This window comes from Dipodomys merriami, unplaced genomic scaffold (genome assembly GCF_024711535.1).
Source record: "Dipodomys merriami isolate MVZ:Mamm:240054 unplaced genomic scaffold, mDipMer1.0.p SCAF_3, whole genome shotgun sequence".
Taxonomy (NCBI): domain Eukaryota; kingdom Metazoa; phylum Chordata; class Mammalia; order Rodentia; family Heteromyidae; genus Dipodomys; species Dipodomys merriami.
This window is the reverse complement of record NW_027204492.1, coordinates 62,889,005-62,914,668: the sequence shown is the minus strand read 5'-3', so window position 1 is coordinate 62,914,668 and position 25,664 is coordinate 62,889,005. Positions and strand designations below refer to the sequence as shown.

Below are 25,664 nucleotides of genomic sequence, written 5' to 3'. Positions count from 1 at the left end.
ATCTGTTTTTGCTTTGGGTTTTTTCTTTGGGAGGGGGCAGGCAAAAAGGTGCCCAGAAAGAGAGGTAGGAAGCATGAACAAATACAATCATACTATTCAGAATATACAATGAGGAAAATGACCTATGTACAAGGGATGAGGGAAAAGGAAGAAAGGGTTAAAATTGTTCAAAAAAAAAAGAAATGTATGCATTATCTGACTTATGAAATGATAACCCCTCTTAATAATAATAAAAAATTATATTTATTGATTTTATTGTGATTAAGTGATTACATAAATTTCACAAATTTCATAGACTTGTGAGATAGTGATACTTAGTTAAAGTCACACAGTCTAACCTTCATGGGGCAAATTGTCTTTATTGTGGTCTATAAAGTTTGTAAATTCTTTGAGCTTTGACAATACAGTTATTTCTTTCACATCAGGTGATATGTACATTTCTTTCCTTTTGCTTAGTATCAGCTGTTCCCTCAATAAAATTATATTTAAAAGCTGGGCACTGGTGGCTCATGCCTGTAATCCTAGCTACTCAGGAGGCTGAGATCTGAGAATCATGGATCAAAACCAACCAGGGCAGAAAAGTCCCTGTGAGACTCTTATCTCCAAATAACCACTCAAAAACCAGAAATAGGGCTGTGGCTGGAAGTGGTAGAACATTAGCCTTGAGTTTTTTGGGGGTTTTTTTGTTTGTTTTAAGGGGCTGGGAAGGTGGCTCAGTGGTAGAGCGCTTGCCTTGCATGCATGAGGCCCTGGGTTCGATTCCTCAGCACCACATAACCAAAAAGAAAAAAAGCCGAGTGGTGCTGTGGCTTAAGTGGTAGAGCACTAGCCTTGAGCTGAAGAGCTCAGGGATAGCGCCCAGGCCCAGAGTTCAAGCCCCACAACCAACAAAAGAAAAAAGAAAAAAATGGAAGAAATTTAGGGGGGAGGGGGGTATAATTGGGTGGGGGAGGGGGGGAGGCTGGGAAGGGAGGTGAAGGGTAAACAAAGGAGGAGGCTGCAATGCTTGGTAAGAAATGTATGCATTATCCTGCCCATGTAATTGTAGCCCCTCTGTACAGTATGTTCTCAAATAAAATAAAATTAAATTTTAAAAAAAAAGAAAAGAAAAAAAGCCGGAAGTGGCGCTGTGGTTCAAATGGTAGAGCGCTAGCCTTGAGCTGAAGAGCTGAGGGACAGCGCCCAGGCCCAGAGTTCAAGGCCCACGACCAGACCCCTCCCCCCACAAAAAAAAAAAAAAAACAGCTCACGGACAGCACCCAGTCCCTGAGTTCAAGCCTTACAATTGACCCAAAAACTATATTTAAAAAAGAAAAAAGGGGTTGGAGACATGGCTAGTTAGTAGAGTGCTAATCGATGAGTGAAAGCAGCAGGAACTGTTTGAGTCCCAATCTCAGACCTAAAAAAGAAAAGAAAAAGAGAAGCACAACTCTTTGGAGCTTCTGTCTGAAAACCTCCTGAAAGATTCTAAAAACAAAACAAAAACAAAAACCCCCACAGCTAAAAGTCCAGCAAAAAAAAAAAAAAAAGAAAAAGCTGACACCTGGTAGGCAAGAAGGTTCCTGCCTAGAAAGTCACAGGCAAGAAGGCAACTTCTCCTCAAAAAGCTCAGAAGGGTCAACAAAGAAAGCACTGAGCACATGGCAAATCATCTTTCAAGTACACATAAGAAGTTTTTTATAAAGAAAAAAAAATAAAGGTTAGTTTACAAGGACAAATACAGATAGCTTGACACCAGTGGCTCACACTCATAATCCTAGCTAGTTAGGAGGCTGAGATCTGTGGATCACAGTTCGAAGCCAGCCAAGGCAGGAAAGACTGTGAAACTCTTATTTCCAATTAACCACTAAAAATTGGAAGTGGAGGTATGGCTCTAGTGGTAGGGCATCAGCCTTGAGCAAAAAGGCTGTGCTGGAATGGGAGGCTCTGACTCAAGCCCCAGTACTAGCATACATTCACACACACACACACACACACACACACACACACACACACACACAAACACACCCCTTTACTCTAAGCAAAGCAGAGTGGACACTCATAATGCCAGCATTTAGGAGGCTGAGGAAGGAAGATCACAAGTTTGAGGCCAGTTTGGTCCACACAGCAAGACCATATCTCAAAAACAAACAGCATCATATCTCGTGGCTGGGCTGCCTTGTGCTGAATTTACAGGAAGGACATTTCCCCCCAGGAAATGAAAAGGTAAGAAAGGAACCTGGTCACCAAGAACAACCCAGAGAGGAAATGGGTGAGTTTCTTCTCCAGGCTTTGAAATGCTAATTAGGAGTGTAATATCCCCACCCTCCAGGCCCTTTATCAAGTATCCTGTGCACAGGTCACCTTAAACCCTTCTGGATTAAGGAAGAATGAACACCAATGCTTTTGAGGGAAAGACTCTCCTCCTTGCATGGGCCTGTGTTAGGACAGTGTGTGGTGACATCTCAGTGATTTCTTACAGTAGTGTTCCCTCAGGTGTGGTGAGAGAAGATAACCACCATCTCAGGAATTCTCACTTAAATTTTATTATTAGAAAAAAGCAGGTGCCAGTGACTCACACCTAGAATCCTAACTACTCAGGAGGCTGAGATCTAAGGATCAGGATCATGGTTCAAAGCCATGGAAAGATTCTTCTTTCCAATTAACCACCTAAAAACTAGAAGTGGAGCAGTCGCTCAAGTGGTAGAGCACTAGCCTTGAGAAAAAAGAGCTCAGGAACAGTGCCCAAGCCCTGTGTTCAAGCCTCGGATCAGAAAGAAAGAAAAGAAAGAGAAAGAAAGAAAGAAAGAAAGAAAGAAAGAAAGAAAGAAAGAAAGAAAGAAAGAAAGAAAGAAAGAGAGAGAGAGAGAGAGAGAGAGAGAGAGAAAGGGGTGAAAGAGAGAGAGAGAGTCAGACAGACAGACAGACACAGACACAGACACAGAGAGACAGAGACAGAGAGGGAGGGAGGGAGAGAGTGAAAAAGAAAAAAAGAAAAAACAGCCAGGCCCTGATAGCTCAGATATGCAATCCTAGTTACTCAGTAGGGCTAAGATCTAAGGCTCATGATTCTGCTAGTCAGAGGTAGCAGAAAGCCAAGAGCTGATTTCTAGTATGCATCTTCCCTTCATTTCTGTAGGGAGACATTATAAGGTCACTACATCAATCCAATCATTTTCTGGGTTCCAAGAAAATTAGGGCCTCAGAGGATTCCCCCCCCCCCCCCCCCCCGCTGGCTTCCTCACCTCCTTCAGGCTGTCACATCAAAATAATCACTCAGGTAACAAAAGGGAAATGACGACTAATTCAAAGGACGTAGCTTTACCACCATCATGTATGGGTTTTGTGCAATTCTAGGGGCTGCATATAGACTCATAGAGTTCCATGCACCTCTGCATACCTCAACCCTGGCTCTCACTGTTACCTAACCTATGTCATAGCTTCTGCACAGTCACAAATACAGACAAAAACACACATGTGAGGTGGAAAAACCCAATCATAGTCTACGCTCACATTTGCTTCCCCCCACCCCCCTGCCCAGGTCACTGCCCAACCCCTAATTGTGTACAGCCACCAACCAGTCACATTCACAGAGTTGGTAAGTGACCCGGGGTTACCAGGGTTAGATCTACATTCCATGGCCTCCTATTCTCCCATTCCCCCTTGGAGAACCAACAGATCATTTCACAAAGATGTCATCATCTGCCAACTAATGGCAAGTTTCAGCCAAAAGAAATGGTCCATTACCTTCCCCTATTACAGGGAGGCCCACCAGAGAATGACAGCTGAGACAAAGGACACTTGTGGCTCAGTAGCACTGCAGGAGACTGACCAGACAGGTAGATGGAGGGCCCATCCCAGCCAAAGAGATTTTCTTTCCTCTCTGAACCCTGGAATTGGGGGTGGGGAGATTGAAAGATAGCCTGCCCTTTTTCTCTCTCTCTTTTTTTTTTGCGAGTGTATAAAGCCCTAGACAAAAGAAAAAAAAGAGAAGAGAAAGAAGGGGGAGGGGAGGAAAGAAGAAGAGAGGGGAGGGGAGGGGAGGGGGAAGAAAAGAGGTAAGGAGAAGAGAGGTGAGGAGAAGGGAGGGGAGGGGAGGGGAGGGGAGGGAAGGGGAGGGGAGGGGAGGGGAGGGGAGGGGAGGGGAGGGAAGGGAAGGGAAGGGAAGGGAAGGGAAGGGAAGGGAAGGGAAGGGAAGGGAAGGGAAGGGAAGACTTTTTTTTACAGTACGGACTTGGTACCCTGGCCACGCACATGCCAGATACACCCCTACCCAGGTTAATGAGACTCTTTTAACCTGAATCTGTCCCTGTCCAGACTATGCTCTTTGTGTGTGTGTGTGTGTGTGTGTGTGTGTGTGTGTGTGTGTGTGTGTGTGTGTGTGTGTGTGTGTGTGTCTTGGGGCTTGAACTCAGAGCCTGGGTGCTGTCTCTGAGGTTTGTTTGCTCAAGGCTAGTACTCGGCCCTATGAGCCACAGCTCCATTTCCAGTTTTGTTGGAGATAAAAGTCTCACAGGGGGGCTGGCTTCAGACCTCAAGTTCAGATCTCAGCCTTCTGAGTAGCTAGGATTATAGGCATGCACCACTGGCAGTCAGAACACTCACCTTTTTGAATAAGGCCTCAGCATTGCTCAGAGCCATGATCTACAGCAGTCTCTGGAGCCCAACTCCAAGGCTGAATTTCAAACCCACCACATACTGCTGATGACCTTGAACTGCTGGCTTTAACCTCTCTAGCCCTCAGTTACAGCATCTGTTCAAAATCAAAATAATAGCATCACTCTCACAGTGGAATGATGTGATTTAAATGGAAGGCATGTAGAAAAGTGCCCTGGCACTTAGCATGCTCAATAAACAAATTATACAAATGAGCAACTCCCGGTTTTCCCTTGGCTTCCACTTCTTTATTACTTTGCTTGCCCACCCAGTGCTGACCCTATTCTGAGACAAGCCTTCCAAAGTCCACAGAGAAGCAAAGGATGAATGGGATTGCAATTCCTTGTTTTGAGGATGACTGGCCAAGAAGCTACTGTTCTTATCTACCTCACCTCTTAGGGAGGAGCATCTTGAATGGAAACTCAAGGAGGAAATATGGCTGAGCCAAGCAATGGGTACATAATGTTAAGAATAATGACAAGCAAGGTGCTGGTGGCTCATGCCTGTAATCCTAGCTGCTCACGACGCTGAGGTCTGAAGGTTGCACTCCAAACCCAGCCCCGGCAAGAAAGGCTGTAAGACTCTTATCTCCAATTGACCAGTAAAAAGCCATATGTGGAGCTGTGTGGCTCAAGTGGTAGAGTGCTAGCCTTGAGCAAAAAAAAAAAAAAAAAAAAAAAAAAAAAAAAAAAAACTAAGGAAAAGCACCCAGGCCCTAAAATCAAGCCCCAGGATCAGCACAAAAGGGGAAGGAATTGAAGGAGGAAGAGGAGGAGGAAGAAGAGGAAGAGAGGAGGAGGAAGAGGAGGACAATGTGTGCCAGGTACAGTTTTAAGTGCATCCTGTGTATTATTTCACTTAAGCTTCATAGCAAACCTCATCTGCATCACACGAAATAGGAAACAGAGGCACTAGCCCCTACAGTGGCTTAAAGCTGATATTGAGAACCTAGGCAGTCTGACACTGCTAACAGCTCTCTAACGGCTGCTTCCTGCTTCTGTCTACCTAAAGCAAGGGAAGTGAGGGGGACAAAGGACTAAGGCTCCATACAAATTTTTGTGTGTGTGTGAAGTCATTGGTGAGGTAGTCAGATCGCAGGTAAGTTGCCCAGAACAATGCTAAACACATGCTCAGTAAATAGGAGCCACAAAGGTCGATGACTGCGCCCTCTGCAGGATTTCCTCCAGAAATGTAGCTCATATTGTCCCTTTCAGTTTCCCTTTGAAGGAAATTTGGTTTGTCCATTTGTTTGGCTTTGTTTTGTGTGCCAGTCCTGGGGCTTGAGTTCAGGGCCTGGACACTATTCTTTAGGGGTTTTTTTCTCCATGCTAGAGATATGCCACTTGAACAACAGTTCCACACCTGACTTTTTGCTGCTTAATTGGATAACAGACTTTCCTACACTGGCTGCCTTTGAACTGTGATCCTCAGATCTCAAGCCTTCTCAATAGCTAGGATTACAGGTGTGAGACACCAGTGGTCATCTTGAGAAACGCCCTTTATAAATTGTCCACAAAATTAAAAATGGGGCAGAATAATAGTCTTAGATGTGCTTTTCCACCTTCTGGGGGTGTGGATGAGGAGTGGGGAACACTAGCCTTATCAGTATTCCCTTCTCCTTCCTCCACAAATAGAACACTTAACCCTCACCCAACTCTATCACTTGCAGCTGAAGTCACAAACATCATTTTGGGGGGCTGAGAGTGTAGGACAGTGGTAGAGCCTTTGCCTATCATGAAGGGCTGGACTGATCCCTAACACTGGAAGAGCCCTGAGAACTCTCTTGTCTTATTTTCTTCTTTTTTTAAAAAAAATATTATTAATGGTAGTAGAGTTGCTGTGGTGATACTAGGGTTTGAACTTATGCCTGCTAGGCAGATGCACTCTTTTTTTTCTTTATTTTTCAAATAGGGTCTCCTGTTTGTGCCTGGGCCCACCAGGACAGAAATCGTCATGTTTATGCATCATTCATAGCTGTAACAGCAGGTGCATGCCACCACACTTCGTTTTTATATTGATTGCGATGAGATCTCAAAAATTCCTGGGGTATTGAACCACGATCCTCCTGATGTCAGTCTTCTATGCTAGGATTACAAGCATGAACCACCATGCCCACCAGTTGTTGTTGTTGTTGTTTGAGACAAGGTATTCCTACGTAGATGAAACTGGCCTTGAACTTAAAATTCTGTCTGTCTCAGTATCCTGAGTGCTGATGTTACAGGTGTGCACCCCTGCACTCAGCTATCTTTTTCCTTAAAGGCTTTTCTCCCCATAAGCTTTTCACATAAATTGCTTTATTTTTTCACATAAACCTCGGGCATTTCCTACTAGTGGTTGGCTTTCATCCTCACCATAGCCCTACAAAGGGGTTCACTTATCTTCACTTTAGAGGTAGACTCCAGTAAAGTTTGTTTATTTTTCTCTGTTCCAATCTAGCCAGCACATTCTGGCCAGAGGTTGCATTCTAGTGAGGTTTTTCTGTACATCACATATTTTCAAACCTTACCATCCTTAACATACCCATCTTTGTATGATCTCATGAGTGCATGAGTTGAGATTAATTTGCCCCATGGCACAGTAATCCAATTAGGACACTGCTACTTATTTAGCTATCTGGTTCTGTGCTATTCACCTAGCCCCTCAGTCACTTTCCTCCCACCTGAAAGGAGATAGTAACACCTCTCACTCCACAAGCTTGTGAAAACCAAGTAACTTAATGAAATCACTGTGGTCATTGTGACGCTTCATAGAAATATTATTTCAAACAGAATCACTGGTTGGCGTGATTTTAGAAGGCCCCTGAAGAGCAATGGAATACTTATAGCTTATAGCTTATATCCAGTATAACACCAGACCTGCCAACAGTGTGTGCTTTTGAAAATGTTGAGGAACAAAGAATACAACACTGCCCTGAAGGCGATGTTGAGGAAATTGTGTTTGGCATTATCAATGTATAAGTTAGATATTGAAATTCTTTATCTCACAAAGCATCTCATATGCATAATGCATTGGATACTCATTAAAAACAACAACCAGGTGCTGGTGGCTCCAACCTGTAATCCTAGCTACTCAAGGAGACTGAGATTCAGAGGATCAAGATCCAAAGCCATTCTTGGCAGAAAAGTCCTCAAGACTCTATCTCCAAATTAACAAAAAAGCTGGCTATGAGGCATGACTCAAGTGGTAAAGTGCCAGCCCAGCAAGTAAACAAAACAGACATGAGCCTTTTGAGTTTTAAAAAAAAGAATTAGGCTTTACTAATTACAATTGTTCCAATTTCATTGTTACAATTGTTCTAGCTTCTTCTTCCTGGAAGTGAATTCCCATCCAAATTTGCAAAATTATTCTTCCCAGCTTCCTTCAAGGCTCATATATTACAAAGATCACTGTGGTCCAGAACCCAGCCCTAATCTCCAGATTCATTTTCTCTTGGCTTTATGAATCCACACAGTGCTGAGCAACCTCACTGTCTTGTATTCTAGTCACTCACATACTGTCTTCACATCAGCACTTCTCAATAAACTCACAACTCACAGGAGGAAACAACACAGGAGGAAGAAGTTCCTTCTTTGCAAATTGTCCCAAACAGTTTATAAGGCCTAAGTCTTATTATGGAAATGTGATGTGTGTGTGTGTGTGTGTGTGTGTGTGTGTGTGTGTGTGTGTGTGTGTGTGTGTGTGTAGTGCCAGGTGCCTGGGGCTTGAACTTAGGGCCTACGCACTGTCCCTGAGCTTTTTTGTTCATGGCTAGCACTCTACCACTTGAGCCACAGCTTCATTTCTGGATTGTGTGTGTGTGTGTGTGTGCGTGCGTGCGCGTGCGTGCATGCTTAATTGGAAATAAAAGTCTCAAGAACTTTTCTGCTCAGGCTGGCTTCAAACTGTGATACTCAGATCTCAGCATCCTGAGTACCTAGGATTACAGGCATGCACCACCAGTGCCAGGCTTTATATTTTATATGTTCTATATATTATTTACTATGTATTATACTAAATATCCCTAAACCCACCAACCACCTTCAATACGCCGCATCATGTGCTTGCTATGACATCTATTTGTCTGCTCCTTGACTTTGAACAATTTTTTTGTTTGTCTGTTTGTTTTGTGTTTTTATATTTTTTGTTGTCGTTGGTCGTTGGGCTTGAACTCTGGGCCTGAGTCTTATCCCTGCACTCTTTAGCTCAAGGTTATCTCTCTACTACTTGAGCCACAGAGCCACTTCCAGTTTTCTAGTGGTTAATTGGAGAGAAGAGTCTCAGGGATACCCGGGTTGGCTTTAAACCACCATCCTTAAGTCTTGGTCTCTTGAGTAGCTCGGATTATAGGCATGAGCTACCGGTGCCCAGGTTGTTTGTTTCTTTTTATGCGGATACTGGAGGTTGAACTCAAGGCCTGGGCACTGTCCCTGAATTTTTTTATGCTCAAGGCTAATGCTCTAACCATTTGAAACACGTCTCCACTTGTAGCTTTTTGGTAAATTCGTTGGAATTAACAGATGTTTTCTGCCAGACTTGGCTTTAAACCACAATCCTCAAATCTCAATCTCCTGAGTAGGTAGGATTTCAAGGAGCTACTGGTTGTCTTTTAGGTTTTGAACGTGACTTGTCACTGTGTAGCCCTGACTGTCCTCTTACAGGGATCTCTTTGCCTTTGCCTCCTTAGTACTGGGATTACAGGCATGAATCACCACATTCAGTTCTTATTTTGAATTATTTTAAAGCAATTCCATAAATACTTCAGTATGGGAATCAGCTTTTACATTTCTGTATCTCCAACAATTGGAAAAAACTTGCATGTACATCCTGCTACTAGGAGGAGCACAATAGATTGCTGCCGAGCACCGACATGGTTCCCTTTGAACTAGAGAAGGGGAAAAAAATAATAATAATAATAATAATAATAATAGAGTAAGTCATGAATTTCCCAACTAAGAATTGTTGCGGTTCCAGGGAATGAGCATGGGGGTAGGAGGTGCCCTTGGGGCTGCAAGAGCGGAACCTTCAGTTTACTATGTGAATGAGCCTGAGTTCGAACGTGCTGTGCTACGTGGGGTGTCCAGAAGGAGGCGCTGTGACGGCGCGATGGCGTGGGGGGCGGTGCACGTCACGCGGGGGGTTTCGGCGGCTGCAGGGAGCTGGGAAGGCGGCCAGAGCCAGCTGCGAGTACAGACAGCAAGCCACAATGCCATTTTAATAGGCCATGAGAACGTGGGGCGTCAAGAGCCACGAGGGATGGGGGTTCAGGTGCTGGGGGAGGGGGGAGGGAGTGCTCCAGGCAGGTCGGGCACCTGCTCCCCTGCTTGTCTCCATATTTGCCAATCGTCCTGGCTGTCGCCTGCTTCCCGCCCTAACTGCCGCTCTTCCTGGTAGAATATCTTGGAACAGAGCACAGGACAGAGCGAGGAAACACCTGTTTCCAACAAGAAAAGAAGTGGGGGGAAGCCCCCGAGCAGCCTTCCAATGGCCTCTCCCTGAGCTCGGCTCTCGAGAGTCTTGTAAAAAGCGCTCCCAGAAAGCCAGCACAGATCAGTTTTCAAAAAAAAAAAGATCGCTTTCTAGTTCTTACTCCCTTCCACCTCTCCTATTCCTCACCCCTACCGTCCTTTTCGAACAAAAAAAGTCTTCTTTACCTTGGGTGTTTTCCCGCTCCTGTGGGACTCCGAAAGTTCCCCACCACCAACCCCGGCCTTGATGTCTTGCAGACAAGCACCAAGCACCAACGATCTTCAATGTTGCAACTGCATTTGGCTTCCTTATTCAAGCCCCTTGACCCGATCTACAGGTGGGGAGTGGGTTGTTGTTTAGCGGAACAAAGGAACTTGGAGGGGGAGGTAACCCCTTGTCCCGAGTTACAGCCTCCTTCTGCAGAGCCTCCCACCAGCCCTTCGGGGACAAGGAGGGGGTGGGGGTGGGAGATCGCGAGCCTGCAGAATCTTCCAGCCGTTGTGATATCCCAGCACTTTGTAACGGGGGTGGGGGTGGGGGCAAGCCGAGGAGGCGTGGGCCATGGGACAACACAACCTTGCGACAGCCAGACCTCCACGGAACAGGCCTGAGTGGCCGTGGACGCCAAAGGCACTTTAAAAAAAAATTAACCAAAAAAAACTGCCAAGAAACAGTTCTGCCTCACTGCAATGTGTAGCTTTTTCCTGCAATTTTTTTCATAATAAAAGAGGGAGTGAAGCTCGATTGCTCCCCCCCTCACTCCTCCACCCCCCTCTCAAGAGCCAAATGGATATGAGAAGGAAAGGGAAGAAAGGGAAAAAAAAAAAAAAGAACCCACACACCAATCTCTGAGGGGATGCCAGTGAGGTGTGGCTTGTATTTAAATATCCAATATGTCAATGTAAGGGGAGTGGGTATGTATATAAAGTGGCGTGTTGCATTTGATCGCCGGCCCGCAGGCAGCGATGCGAGGCGGGGAGGGATGGATGCGGAGAGGACGCGGTCCTCTGACTGAGAGCAAGGTCAGAAGCGCGCGGCCCCACGCTCCCCGCCGCTGAGAACTTCCTTGGACGCCAACAGACGTCTCCTGCAGCTGGGCAGAGCGCACAGCTAGCAAACGAGCCGAGCAAACGGAGCGAGCCAACGGAACGAGCACCGCCGGATCGCCCGCGCCCCGCCGCGGGGAGAAGCAGTTCGCGCCCCCCTGCGGTCCCGGCTTGGGCCCCCGTGTGCGCCCAGCACAGCCCGCGCCGCCGTTGGGCCCCCGCCATGGCGGAGGTGGGGGGGGTCTTCGCCTCTTTGGACTGGGATCTGCATGGTTTCTCATCATCTCTGGGGAACGTGCCCTTAGCTGACTCCCCGGGTTTCCTGAACGAGCGCTTGGGCCAGATCGAGGGGAAGCTGCAGCGGGGTTCGCCCACAGACTTCGCCCACCTGAAGGGGATTCTGCGACGCCGCCAGCTTTACTGTCGCACCGGCTTCCACCTGGAGATCTTCCCCAACGGCACGGTGCATGGCACCCGCCACGATCACAGCCGCTTCGGTGAGGACGCGGTGACAAGGGTGGGGAATGGGAAGAGGGAGGACGCTGAGCTGGGGAGTTGAGGACTCCGAGTTCCCGGGGTGGGGCCCACGGGGCTGTCCTCCCCCCCCCCCCCCCACCCACACATAGACTCCAGGCTGTGTGCTTCCTCTGGGTCCGTCGAGGCGGGACTTGATGGCTGGCGTGCAGCTGAGCCGCGCGACATCTCGGGGTCCCGCACTCTCGAATACAGTCGGGAGGCACTTCTTCTTCCCCCTCCCCTCCACGCTCCCTCCCCCGGGAGTGAGGGGCTCAGTCGAAGAGTTGAGCCTGAGTCGTCCGTGAAAACAGGTGGAGCTGGGGAGGAGCAGGAACTTGTAGCTTCCGAAGCCAGGGGATCGGGATCTGCTAAGCCTTTCGAGCCTCGAGGGCAGGCCTGATTAACTGGAAAGCGAGCCTGCAAAGGGCCAGGGGCGTGGTGGGCACACAGTCCTGCGCCCCGCATCACTCTTGGCTGGCGGGGACGCCAGCATCCGTGGGCACTGGTTGACCTCAGGTTGGGTCAGCCCGCAGTAGGAGCCAAGCCAGGCAGCACCGGGTGAAAAGGGTACCGCATCCACCGTGCAAGGGCACCAATCCTGGGGACTGCTTTTGTCCAAATCGACCTCTGGGGGATTGCTTCACGGTGCTCACACCCAGCCCTAGAAACAGGTGTCCAACTGGACCTGGGGCAGAGAATCTTGCCTGCCTGACACTATGTAGATGGCTCTCAGAGGACACAGCTGCCTGCCCCACTTACAGAACTAATTACTTCATCAGTAGAAGCCTTGGTCTGGGACAGAGACCATTAGCTTTCTAAGCAAATGTGTTCCCTCCTCAACAATTTGCCATTTTTGATTTTCAATGTCCCATTCTCTACTAAGCCATCAAGCAAGTCCCATGACAGATAGCTTTCCTCCTCCCCGTCCCGCCAATGCCCTGTCTCCTTCCAAGGTCTCTTCAATCCAAGAAGGTCACCTAAGCCAGAAAAAAAGACTCTGCCCACCCTCTCAAGCATGACACCCTTGCTTCCCTTCCCCACTCCCACCCGCCCCCTCCATCCACAAACCTCTCCATCTTACTCTTCATGCCTTGCTTAGAGCAGCAAGGGAGAAGGGCATAGTAAATGGGACAGGCGGGAAGGGGCCAGTTAGTGCGGAAGACCAACCAAAGCAAACAACTTAGGGCCCAGGGCTGGTCTTCCGTGCTACGAGCAGGCAGGAACCTTAATGAGATCTATGTCATCTTGGAAAAATGCACTCAAACAGAGCCTGGAGTACAGTAGGTTGGGAGGGGTAATGGAGGGGTGCAGGTGTCTGTATAAACTTGCAGCAGGTCCTCAAAAGGGTGATAAGGTGGAGTGGGAAGAGAGGGAGTGTTAACTTGGCTCCTTTCCCTTCCATCAGTTGGGATTTTTCAGTCCCCTTTTGTTCTTTTCATAAGGAACTGAGACCTCCACCCAGGCCTCAGAGGTTCCCAGAAAATGGCCTAAAGAATACTGGAATCATTGAATATAAGTGTGTGTGTGTGTGTGCGCGAGCGCGCGCGCGTGTGTGTGTATGTGTGCGCACGCGCGCGCGCGCATGTGTGTGTGTGTGTGTGTGTGTGTGTGTAATAGAGAAATGCAGGCAAGGGTCATGAAAGTGGAGAACGGCCATGCGGAGCTCTAAGTCCTTGCAGCCACCGCTACAAGTGTCTGTCTGACTCAGTGCCCACACTGGTCCGACAACCTACGAGGTCAATACAAATCAGTAATAGACTGTTGGGATAAGTGGTCCTTAATTACCTCCATCAAGACACATCTTGATTTCTTTTCATCTCCCAGACCTGCTAAGGGTGTTAACTTTAAGGAGAAACCAAAGGAAATAAAACTGGCAAAGGAAGAGATGTTTTCACAGCCACTTCATGGGCAGCTGGCTTCATTTCTGTGTTTACCTTGTATATTAATAATAATAATAATAATAATAATAAGTAGTAGTAGTAGTAGTAGTAGTAGTAGTTGAGACCCTCTCCAAATGGCCTTTTCCCTTTCCTCTTTCCACTCCTTCTCTGACTTCCTGGCAGTTCCATGTATTTCCTATAAAGGAAACGATAACTGAGCAAAACTGTCTCTTTGTAATCTTTCTTGCCAACTTTCAAACCCACACCTAGTCTCTTTCTCGCAGTTGAGTTGTTTGGGAGCCCAGAATGAAATGCAGTTTGACTTCGCTAACTCTTTCCTCCCTCCACATTTGAGTTAATCAGCCAGGGTATTCAATAAATCGAAACTTTAACATTCCATAAGTGCTTTAGCAGTCAACATTCCAACAGGGTAAAGTAGGCCAGACTTAAGATATAAAATATTATAGATTTCTGCTCGGGGGGAGGAGGTAGTCTCCAAAGGCCATGTAAAGTAAATAGCTATTTGTTGTAATTGGAGAGCAGGGCCCCCAAGGATTACGCTGGAATCCATGTGCTCAGAACGAGTCAGGCTGAGCCCAAGAGCAGCCCCGACTCCAAATAATAACCTGTTGGCACAGCACATGCTCCCTGCTCTCCATCTGCAATCAGTAGCCAGGAATATTTCAACCCCCTCCTGGGCTGGTGACATTTACTCAAGACTGAGGTTCTTGGGGATCCTCACATTCCTGAGGGGCACCTGTGGACAGGCAGAGCCGGCCGTGGAAGCCACAGTGGAGGAGAGGCTTACTCATGGGTAGGATGGAACAGGCTTCGGATTTTTCAGCAATCTGATTCTAGTAGTAATAGTAGTAGTAGTAGTAGCAGTAGTAGCAGTAGTAGTACTAGTAGTAGTAGTATGTTAAATTATCTCTTTTTATTTTTTTGGTTAGTCATGGGGCTTGAACTCTGGGCCTAGGTGCTGTCCCTCAGCTCTTGAGCTCAAGGCTAGTGCTCTACCACTTTGAGCCACAGCACCACTTCCAGTTTTCTGGTGGTTTATTAGACATTAGAGTCTCATGGACTTTCCTGCCCAGGCTGCCTTTGAACCATGATCCTCAGATCTCAGCCTCATGAGTAGCTAATGAGTAGCTACATGCGTGACCCACCAGCGTTTGGCCATGTTAAATGATCTTTAAGAAGTTGTACAAAGAGTTTCAATTCAACATATCTGTATGTGAGTACAACGCATCTTGATCAATGTCACCTGGGCAAGATGCCAAGGCAGCACCATTTTGGCCTTTGATGGTCTAAAAGCATGGCTGGTGGACCTGAGGTGAGTCATGGAACCAAATTAAATGACATTAGCCAGTCATCTAGCTAGATTCTGAAATAGTGGGGCGTAGGACCAATGGGCTTTGATGAAGGCTCTGAGGAAAGATGTATAAGGAGATGGGTCTAGAAATGGTCAAGAAAGGCCAGTGCCTAAGGTGGTGCAGGTCAAGAAGAGGCAGAGTAGAAGGAGGTCCTGGGTCTGGAAGGGGTGAGAGAAGGGAGGACCAACTTTGTCTACTTAATACTTTGCTGTTAACACCCCTGTCCAGCTGGAGCTGGGAAAATAGGAAAATGTCTTGTTTTTGCTCCCCTTTCATGCTGGCTAGAATTCAGGAGAAGGTTTAGAAATATCTATTCCATCATCGTGTGCCACTGGGTTCCCACAGTCTGAATCCAGCTAATAGGAAAGTTGGCAAGAAGAAATGATGCCCAAAGACAGCTGGGCAGGGATGATTCCAGCTGTTGGAGACCCCTCTTACTGGACACAACCCAAGTGACTTCCTGTATGATCTGTCCTTTGGCATCAGGGTTCACAGAGAGTTGGAGAAAAACTGTGGTGACTCAAATAGCCACACCTCTTGGGTTTCATGATTTTGTTCGCACCCCAGGTCTCGGGCGGTGAGATCACAAGCCATCCTCTGCTACTTAAGAAGTGAGCTCAGGGTACTGAGAGACATGAGATACTGAGAGAATGAAGGAACAAAGACAAAGCTTGGATGTGATTTGCCTGAGCAAAACAAAGAACTGAAGGCTCCCATGGGTCGGTGCTTCTCAAAGTTTAGCACCCAGAACCAAATCATGACTTGGTTTCTAATTCCATCACCATATGGCCACTCTACTTTGAACATGCTCCTGCTTTTCTGTCTGTCTCTAGCACAGTAGAACTAAGCATAGCACTTACCCCTGGAGTGTTCAAGCCAAGGGTCAGCCGAATAGCAGGGCAGTGTCCTCCTTTATGTGACTCACTAGACCTTTGCAAACGTGGCCTTAAGTAATTCACACTAGGTGCCCGCTTTCTACATTTTGTATTAACTTTTAAATGATTGCTTTAATGTTTATTGATTTATTATTTTATGTAAGCCGTTGTATGTAAAAAGGAGTTCTCATTTCACAAAGCAATTTATGAGTACAATGCATCGGACTTTTTTCTTTTTCTTTTTTTATATTTATTTATTTGTTTGTTTGTTTGTTTTGTCAGTCGTGGGGCCTGAACTCTGGGCCCGGGCTCTGTCCCTCAGCTCTTTAGCTCAAGGTTAATGCTCTACCATTTGAGCCACAGTGGCACTTTCAAGCCTTTTTCCGCTTATGTGGTGCTGAGGAATTGAACCCAGGGCCTCATGCATGCAAGGCAAACGCTGTACCACTAAGCCACCTTCCCAGCCCCTCTTTTTCTTTTTAGATAAAAGTTTTTTCCAGACACCTATGGCTCACATCTATAATCTTAGCTGAAGAGGCTGAAATCTGAGGATCATAGTTTGAAGACAGCCTGGGCAGGAAAGTCTCAAAAATTCTGATTGCAAATTAGCCAGCAAAAAGCCAGAAACTAGAGCCGTGGCTTTAGTGAAAAACCACTATCTTTGAGCACAAAAGCTGGGGACATTGCCCAGGCTCTGAGTTCAAGCCCCAGGACTGGCACAAAATAAATGAAGACAGGATCTTGCTATTTAGTGTAAGAAACTTTCCAACTTGGGATTCACCTATCTCAGCATTCCATGTGCTGGGATTACAAGTACATACCTCCATGTGAGACAATTTTTATTTTATTTTATTTTGTTGGTCGTGGGGCTTGAACTCTGGGCCTGGGTGCTGTCCCTCAGCTCTTTAACTCAAAGTGAGTGCTCTGCCACTTAAGCCACAGCACCACTTCTGGTTTTCTGGTGGTTTATTGGAGATAAGAGTCTCATGGCCTTTCCTGCCCAGGCTGGCTTTGAACCGTGATCCTCAGATCTCAGCCTTCTGAGTAGCTAGGGTTACATGCATGAACCACCAGCACCGGGATAATTTTTAAATTTGTAAATAACCAGTTTTACATTTGATATTTACTAGTTCCACTAATCACTCACCATCATCCCGAATTTAGTTCACCCAACAAAATCTCTTGGGCCATTGTTATTACATTTTTTAGCGATGGGTAAACTTGCATGTAACTAAAATACACGTAGGATGCTCCAGGCACTGGGTTCAATCCTCACCATCACAGAAAAGAAAAAGAAGAAATATGGTTACCGAAAGTGTGGAGGTGAATGATACAGTGTATGGAAGAGAAAAGGTGAGGGGGGAGGGAGAGGGAGAGGGAGAGGAAGAGAGAGAGAGAGAGAGAGAGAGAGAGAGAGAGAGAGAGAGAGAGAGAGAGAGAGAGAGAGAGAGAGAGAGAGAGAGAGAGAGAGAGAGAGAGAAGCCCTCACAAACTGTAATAACTATGAACTAAGGGATATGGTTAACTCAACTCTCTGTGCTTTGGGCTCACCTTTGTCCAACAAAACCCAAACCTAAGTGCCTTGGACTAGTGCAGGACTTTATAATACTGGCCCCAATGGAGCATATTTTGGTGAAGCCAGCCCACTTTGCCATCCTCTTAAGATTTCTTTGGTCTCTACCGTGTCATCCTCTCAGCTGTGTCTTTTGGAACTAGGATAAATAAGACTCCTATGTCCTCTTGTGGTTCATTTATTAAAACACTAAGCAGGGCAGAATCTGTGCAATGGGAGATGTAGATCCATTAAATCGGTGTTTGATTAACCTCTACTCAGCACTAGCCATTTTCCCTTCCCTCCCACCAGTATGTGCCAATCTCTCTTCCCAAGACTCCCTTCTAGGTACTGGAAGCATCTGTAACAACCCAACTGAGGATTTCAATGAGAGACCAAAGGCCAAACCCTAAGACCCACCACCCACTAGCCAAGCCTCTGGAGTTCCATAGTAGACTTGCCACAAGAGGTTTTAACCTGATTTCAAAATTAGCCACTTGCTGGATCTTGTTGGATCTTGGGAACTAGAGGAGAGAAAACTGATTTCAAGTTCAAAGCCAACCTGGGCTACATAGCCAGACCCTGCCTCTTAAAAGAATTATTTTTGCTTTATGCAGTCAGCTCTGCTTCCTGTATAAGTAATTTAGAAGCATATTACCCTGAAAATTTTCATTTTTTGAATGAATGACAGCTAAGTAAGTGTGAGACCATTTCATAACTTTGGATACATAAAAAAATTGCACCCATGTTTTTAGTCTGTATATTTTAAAAGGAGGCAGGAGACAGAAATCTCAAAGAAGACTCCAATTGACTACTTCATCTGTAGCTAGATGAATAAGATACCATCTTAGGACAAAACTGTGGAAGTCTTCAATATCATCAGGATTTCATTTCTGGGTCCTTTCACCTTCTTTAGAGTTGTTCTGTTTCTTCCCATGGGGTAAAGGAAAACATTTTCAAATCTTCACCTCTAACCTTGTCAGCTAAAAAGACATTTCTGAATTTCTTCCCTTTCCCCTTCAAGTTACAACATTTCATATCAGTATGGAGTCCAATACTACCTGCCAACTTCTACTGTGGATAAACTTTCAAAAAAACTCTCAAGAGGGAAGGGGAGAGTGACAGGCTTGTCAGCTTGAGGCTGTACTAGCTGCGAGCACTTTTTAGGAGAAAGCTTTCCTGAAGCCAAGTCTTCCCTCCTGCCATGAGCAAACTGAACAAACTCAGTGAGTGGCCCGTGTGGTATTTGTTAGCAGCAGCTAAGGGCAGTTGACAGGCCCATGTGGTTTTAAGGACATGGGAGCTGAGAGGGTGCAAAATAAGTTCAGCCCAGTGGACAGCAAGGTAAATGCTGTGTATGCTGGGAGGTGCAAGGTGACTTTAGGAAAGTTCCAAAAACCTCTTGCATTGAGAAAGCAGCTTTGCCATTACTTGAAATGACTGCTATTTGACAATAATGCCTTATCATTCTGAACCTTTAGTGACCAAAGCCTTTTGGGGGGCCTTCCTTATAACATACCTAGGAGGGCCGGGGATAATGGAGCTCAGTATAAATTGCTTACCTAACACACTCAAGGCCCTGGATTTGATCCATAGAACTGCCAAATAAATCAATAAAATGGTGAAAAGTGTTACATAAAGGCAAAGATTGATTCTCCCTATTTTCCACATGGAAAAACTGAGGTCTGGAAATACTAGGTGTTTTAGCTGAAGTTTCATTTTTGCTGCAAAATATGGTGTGTGTGTGTGTGTGTGTGTGTGTGTGTGTGTGTGTGTGTGTGTGTGTGTGTGTTGGTCCTGAAGCTTGAACTCAGGACCTGGGTGCTGTCTCTGAGCTTTTCTGCTTAAGTCTGATGCTCTATCACTTGATCCAAAGCTCTACATCCAGCTTTTTGGTGGTTAATTGGAGATAAGAGTCTCACGGACTTTTCTGCACAGGTTGGCTTCAAACTGCAATCCTCATATCTCAGCCTCCTGAGTAGCTAGGATTAAAGGCATGAGCCACTAGAGCCTGGAAACAGGCTGTGTGTGTGTGTGTGTGTGTGTGTGTGTGTGTGTGTGTGTGTGTGTGTGTGTGTGTGTGTGTGTGTGTGTGTGTGTGTGGTGGGTCTTGAACTCTGGGCCTGGGCACTGTCCCTGAGCTCTTCAGCTCAAGGTGAGTGCTCTACCACTTGAGCCACAGTACCACTTCTGGTTTTCTGGTGGTTAATTGGAGATGAGTCTCACTGACTTTCCTTGCCCAGGCTGGCTTTGAACCGTGATCCTCAGATCTCAGCCTCCTGAATAGCTAGGATTACAGGTGTGAGCCACCAGCACCCAGCATTGTGGGTTTTTGTTGCAGTTATTGTTGTTGGTTATCAGGGAATCACCACTGGCTCCCATGGCTGGCTTCTCATTGTGGGGTAGGATCATGTCGCCTACCCAATGTTGCCCTAGCTTGATGTGACTAATAGAATGATGTTCCTTTTGCTACTCTAGGAATTCTGGAGTTCATCAGCCTGGCAGTGGGCTTGATTAGCATCCGGGGTGTGGACTCTGGCCTGTACCTGGGGATGAATGAACGAGGAGAGCTCTATGGATCGGTAAGCTTCACAGTTTCCTATTTATCAGAGGCTATTACCCACCAATGTTTGGACAATGTAAGGCAAAAGGATGTTTATCTAGCACTTGAAAGCACTTTTGTCAACTGTAAAGGATTAGCTGCTTGTTTCTTCTTGGCTGCTCAGGGCCCTTGTCCACAATATCTTTACCCACTCAGCCCTCCAACATTTACTTTGCCTTTTCTGCTAAAGGGCCAGCTAGCCTGATAATCGCAAGCTGCCACTCGTTTGTCAGTAGATGGTCAGGGTTTAGTGCAATAACCCAGAGCAATGCTTCTCCAGACCCAGGCTCCAGTGACTCATGCCTGTAATCCTAGCTATTCAGGAGGCTGAGATATGAAGATCACGGTTTGAAGCCAGCCCAGGCAGGAAAGTCCATAAGACTCTTATCTCCAATTAACCACTTAAAAGTCAGGAGTAGAGCTGCAACCCAAGCAGTAAGTACAGTGCCTGCTTGAGCATTAAAACTAAAGAGCTGGGTACCTGTGGTTCATGCCTGTAATTGTAGCTACTCAGGAGGCTGAGATCTGAGGACTGCAGTATGAAGCCAGTGGGTAGGAAAGTCCATGAGACTCTTAATCTCCAAGTAACCACCAAAAAAGCCAAAAGTAGAGCTGTGGTTCAAGGGTAGAGTGTCGCTACCCGCCTCGGCCGGTAATGACGACGCGACACCGGACTCTTCTCTCCGCAGTTTATTCAGGACCTTTTAGTAATCTTCTGACCCCAACCCCGGGGAGAATTCCCCACAGCCTTAAATACCCGCTGGGTAGCCAACCCTGATACGCCACGTGGGAACCGCCAATAGGTTCAGGTGCACAGAAGCAAGCCAGATTCTTTGCCTTAGCCATATCAGGAGTTGTTTACCACGAGAGCACTCGCCATCGGGAAGGCGGAGGGCGGAAGCCGGCGCCATCTTCCAGGTGCGGCCTCTCGCAGCTCTCTACAGTAGAGCAGCAGCCTTGAGCTAAAAAGTTAAACTCAATGCTCAGGCTCTGAGGTCAGGCCCCAGTACTGGCAAAAAACAAAAAAAAAAAAAACAAAAAAAAACAAAGCTGTCCAGAGGAATAACTAGCAGGTAGGAGAAATCCAGGCAATGGGTAAATGCCTTCAAATAGAAGATTCTAAGGTTAGCAGCACAGATCCTGATTTGCACATTGCTTCCATTGAATGCCAGTGGCCAAATGAAACAAACAGTTGAAAAATGAAGGTTTCAGGGTCTGCTGACAGTGCTAAGCCCCTAGCTAGGCCTGAGCAGGGTGCAATACAAGTCCTGTCTTCTGGAAGCTAGCCCAGCATTGGGGCATGGTGAGCGACTGCTGACCTTAACCCTTTCAGAGGATCCCAATTCCTGGCTTGGACTTTTGAGTCACATAGCATGCTTTCTGTCTCCCTACAACCCCATGGAATCGGAACACATTTTTCCCTGACACGTAAGAGATAGGCCTGTCCCCAGCACTCTGTATCCACTACCCTAGCAAGAAGTATGGTGGCCCAATTAAGAGTGAGAAGGGACAGAGGCAAGAGACCCAGGGCCTGCCAGCTTCAAATAGGCAGATTGGAGGAGGTTTTCAAGGAGATCTTTTCTGGGCTCATTAACTGACAGGCTGAGACCCTTCAGTACGAAAGATCACAGCTCACCACACGTAGAGCTTTATATAGATCTGAGGTCTTTGCCTGTCAGTTGATTGGGTTGACTGCAATCTCAATGGAGTTTGAATGCTCTTAGGCCTAGAGAGGGAGGAAGCTCTCAGTGGGTGCCACGAAGCCATCAGGAGCCCATGAAAGAAATCCTAAGGCTCAAAACTCCAGCAGAGGAAGAGAGCACCGGTGGCACCCATCTGTAATCCTAACTACTCAGGAGGCTGAGATCTGAGGATCAAGAGTCAAAGCCAGCCAGGGCAGTTAAATGGGAGAGACCCTCCAATTCACCAGCAAAAAGGTAGAAGTGTAGCAGTGGCTCCACTGATAAAGCACCAGCATTTAGTGAAAAAGCTAAGGAACATCATTAGGCCTTGAGTTCAAGCCTCAGTACTGGCACAAAAATCATCATCATCATCACCTAGTGGAAGCCATCTCCTCCAATCCCCTTCCTTCAAGAAAGATTTCAGCCAGGTGCCAGTGGCTCACACCTGTAATCCTAGCTACTCAGGAGGCTGAGGATCATGGTTGAAAGCCAGCCTGGGCAAGGAAAGTCCGTGAGACTCTTATCTCCAATTAACCACCAGAAAACCGGAAGTGGTGCTGTGGCTCAAGAGGTAGAGCACTCACCTTGAGCTAAAGAGCTCAGGGACAGCTCCCAGGCCCAAAGTTCAAGCCCCACAACCAACAACAACAAAAAGATCTCACTGGAAGTGGTGCTGTGGCTCAAGTAGTAGAGTACTAGCCTTAAGCAAAAGAAGCTCAGGGTTAGCACCCAGTCCCTGAGTTCAAGCCCCACAATCAACCCCCCAAAAAAGCAACCAAACAAAGAAAGATCTCACCCAAGACATTTTTTTGTGCAGTTTGTGAAAGAGGATGGACTTTGGATGCTACTTGGAAGAAAGCTACATGGGTAATGTGGGAGGAGAAAGGACTGACTATCAGTGTGCCTTGCTGTTTTAGGGAGTCATCTAATGAACCCTGCTCTATTTTTTCTCATCCACACAGAAGAAACTCACACGTGAATGTGTTTTCCGGGAACAGTTTGAAGAAAACTGGTACAACACTTACGCCTCCACCTTGTACAAACACTCAGACTCGGAGAGACAATATTATGTGGCCCTGAACAAAGACGGCTCACCCCGCGAGGGATACAGGACTAAACGACACCAGAAGTTCACTCACTTTTTACCCAGGCCAGTAGACCCTTCTAAGTTGCCCTCCATGTCCAGAGACCTCTTCCGCTATAGGTAATGGACCTGGGGAGGGGGAGGAAAGGGGGGAAATCTGTGACCTGAATAATTCTGAGGCCACGGCTGTGTCTACAAGCACTATACTCATAGCTTTCCAAGTCTTCCTATCAATTTAGATAACAGAGAGGCACTTACCATTCAACTTGACCCAGCTGTTGTTCCCTGGTTGTTCAAAGTGTATATGAAGGTTGAGTTATTTTGGGGAGGGATGTGGGGGGATGGGGCGGGCCTGAGGGAAAGCCTGTATATACTTTTTTTCTTTAATCATGTTCTTTCCTCTGAGGTGGAATGACAAAGAATTGGGGAGGGGGAGGGGCGTGGCAGGGGAACCCTGTCAAGGGTCAAGGGTTGTCTTGCCCCCACAATCCTCCCAAATGCCTTGAGAATGGATATCAAGGAAAGACCAAGGAATCTGCCACAGATGCTACCTACAGAGCTTTGAAAAAGTCTCCTGAAGAAAATCCTCAGGGCTCCCGCCCTGCTGCGAGCCGGCCTCTACTCCGGCTCTGCTGATTTCTCATTCGTCCTAACATGCAGTTTTCCTGCCATTGCAAGTGGGAAGAGGGCTAGGCTGTATGAAAATCATATTCAAATGTTAAGCATGGATACTGTGCATAAGGACAAACTATTTATGAAATGTATATGCTATTTATTTTATATATTTATTTATTTCAAAAAATAATTTTATTTTTAATGAGAGATGCTATGACTGGATTTTCATCAGAAAGAATAAGGTCCTACTGAAACAGGATAAAAAATGACTTATTAAAGGCTTTTATTGGCAATAAAATTGTCTTTATATTGTAAACACTGAGTGAGCCTATTGATTTGTACATTTCAGAGAATTAAAAGGTTGGTGAAGCTCTTCCCTCCCATTCATTAGAATTCCTGCTAGGGATGCCCTACAGTCTATGCCAAGGCACTACTGAAGGCCTAGTAGTCCTTTCAGGTCCTGTGATTTTAAACTTAGTACTGAATCCAAACTTTAGGAAGCTTGTAATCATACCTACTTCAGAGGAAGAGATAGAGATGATCACGATTCAAGCCCAGTCCAGGCAAAAAGTTTGTTGAAACCCCCATCTCAAGCAATAGCTGGGAATAGTTAGTATGTGCCGGATATCCCAGCTATGGAGAAAGCTGAGATTGGGAGGATTGCAGTTCCACAGACATTAACAAAATCTCAGCCAGGAGCTGATAGCTCACACTTATAATCTTAGCTACTCAGGAGGCTGAGATCTGAGGATCGCATTTTGAAGCCAGTCCAGGCAAGAAAGTCTGTGGACTCTTATCTCCAATTAATCACAGAAAAAGCCAGAAGTGGCCCTGTGGCTCAAGTGGTAGAGTGCTAGCCTTGAGCAAAAAGTAGCTCAGGGACAGTGCCCAGGCTGAAAATTCAAGCCGCAGGACCAGTAAAAAAATAATCTCAGGACTCCGCCTTGATGGAAGAAACTGGGATTGGTGGTATGTGCCTGTCATCCCAGCTACATTAGGAAGCATAAAATAGGAGGATAGAGGCCCAGGTACGTGCTCAAGCAAAAAGTTACATCCTATCTGAAAATAACTAGGAGGGGCTAGAAACGTGGCTCAAAGGTAAGAGTGCTGGCCTAGCAAGCATGAGGCCAAAGCATGAGAGTCCAAACTGTAGCACCACCACCACCAAAATAAATAAATAAATAAATAAAACCTTTAGGAAGGCTGCACCAACACTTCTAATTGAAGTTCCTCCCATTCATACTTAGAAAAATTAGTCATTGAGAAATTCTTTTTGAGGACTTACTTAGCCCAAAGCCCTAAGGTCAGAAACACTAATTGGTGGCTTCATACTTCAGATAGGAGCAAAACAATTCAAAACAATATTCAACAGGGAGACTGATTTTTTTTGTCAGTTGTGGGGCTTGAACTCTGGTCCTGGACACTGTCCCTCAGCTCTTTAGCTCAAGGTTAATGCTCTATCACTTGAGCCACAGCGCCCACTTCTGGCTTTTTTTGTTTGTTTGTTTGTTTATGTGGTGTTGAGGAATGGAACCCAGGGCCTCATGCATGCAGGACAAGCACTGAGCCACCTTCCCAGCCCCGACTGATTTTTTTTGAGCCTGCCAATTTCCTTTCTGAACGATGATCTCCTCCATCTCTTTACCAGCTCCCATCATCCCTTGTGAGTGCTTCTGGGAGGCCATCAACACATTTCCATCATGCAGTAGTGCGCAGAGTGTAAGGTCTTTTGACCAGCAGAATCACCTGGAAACTGACTAGAGATACAAATTATCAAAAAACGTTGAGGACAGAACCTGGATTCTATGTGTTAATGAGACTTCCAAGGAATCTCTGGGCACACTATAGTTTGAGACCTAATGCCCTAATTTGTTTTTCCTTGTGTTTGCAACCAAATGGTTTATAAAGTCCCAGGGTAGCTTTGGTCCATAGAACAAATCAGGGTGATTCTAGTTAGTGGGGCGGGATGGGGGGGGGAGAGGATGGCATTCCTGGAGCTGTACCTTTCCCATACTAAGTATACTTGTTTGGCCTCTCCACTGATATTTGCAGAGAGAAGAGCACAGGTTGACTTGCATTTTCATAGTGAATGTTGCCAGGAAATAAGAATCAAAGGGATGCAGGTCTCATTGAGAGCACAAACACCATGGTGGCGTGGTGGGAAAAGGTTTGGATCCAGAACAGTCCTTAGTATTCCTCAGTCCCATCACATAGGCATTCCTTATTTTTCCAATGAATTGTGTGAGTGGGAATCAAATAGCTTACATACTAGCTCATGTAAGAAGCAAAACCAAGAGTTGGAGATATAGCTCATGTCTAGCATGCATGAAGTCCTAGGTTCCAATCTCAAGCATCACCA

At 46.3% G+C, this 25,664-nt stretch overlaps 1 protein-coding gene across 1 annotated transcript; it reads left to right on the top strand.

Annotated features, from left to right (window-relative positions):
• Positions 1 to 10,906: 10,906 nt before the first annotated feature.
• On the top strand, positions 10,907 to 23,009 carry Fgf16 (fibroblast growth factor 16). Its single transcript, XM_070039072.1, has 3 exons — positions 10,907 to 11,623; positions 19,801 to 19,904; positions 22,569 to 23,009. Exons 1-3 carry the CDS (start codon positions 11,350 to 11,352, stop codon positions 22,812 to 22,814), a joined length of 624 nt encoding a protein of 207 aa, XP_069895173.1. The 5' UTR covers positions 10,907 to 11,349; the 3' UTR covers positions 22,815 to 23,009.
• Positions 23,010 to 25,664: the final 2,655 nt, after the last annotated feature.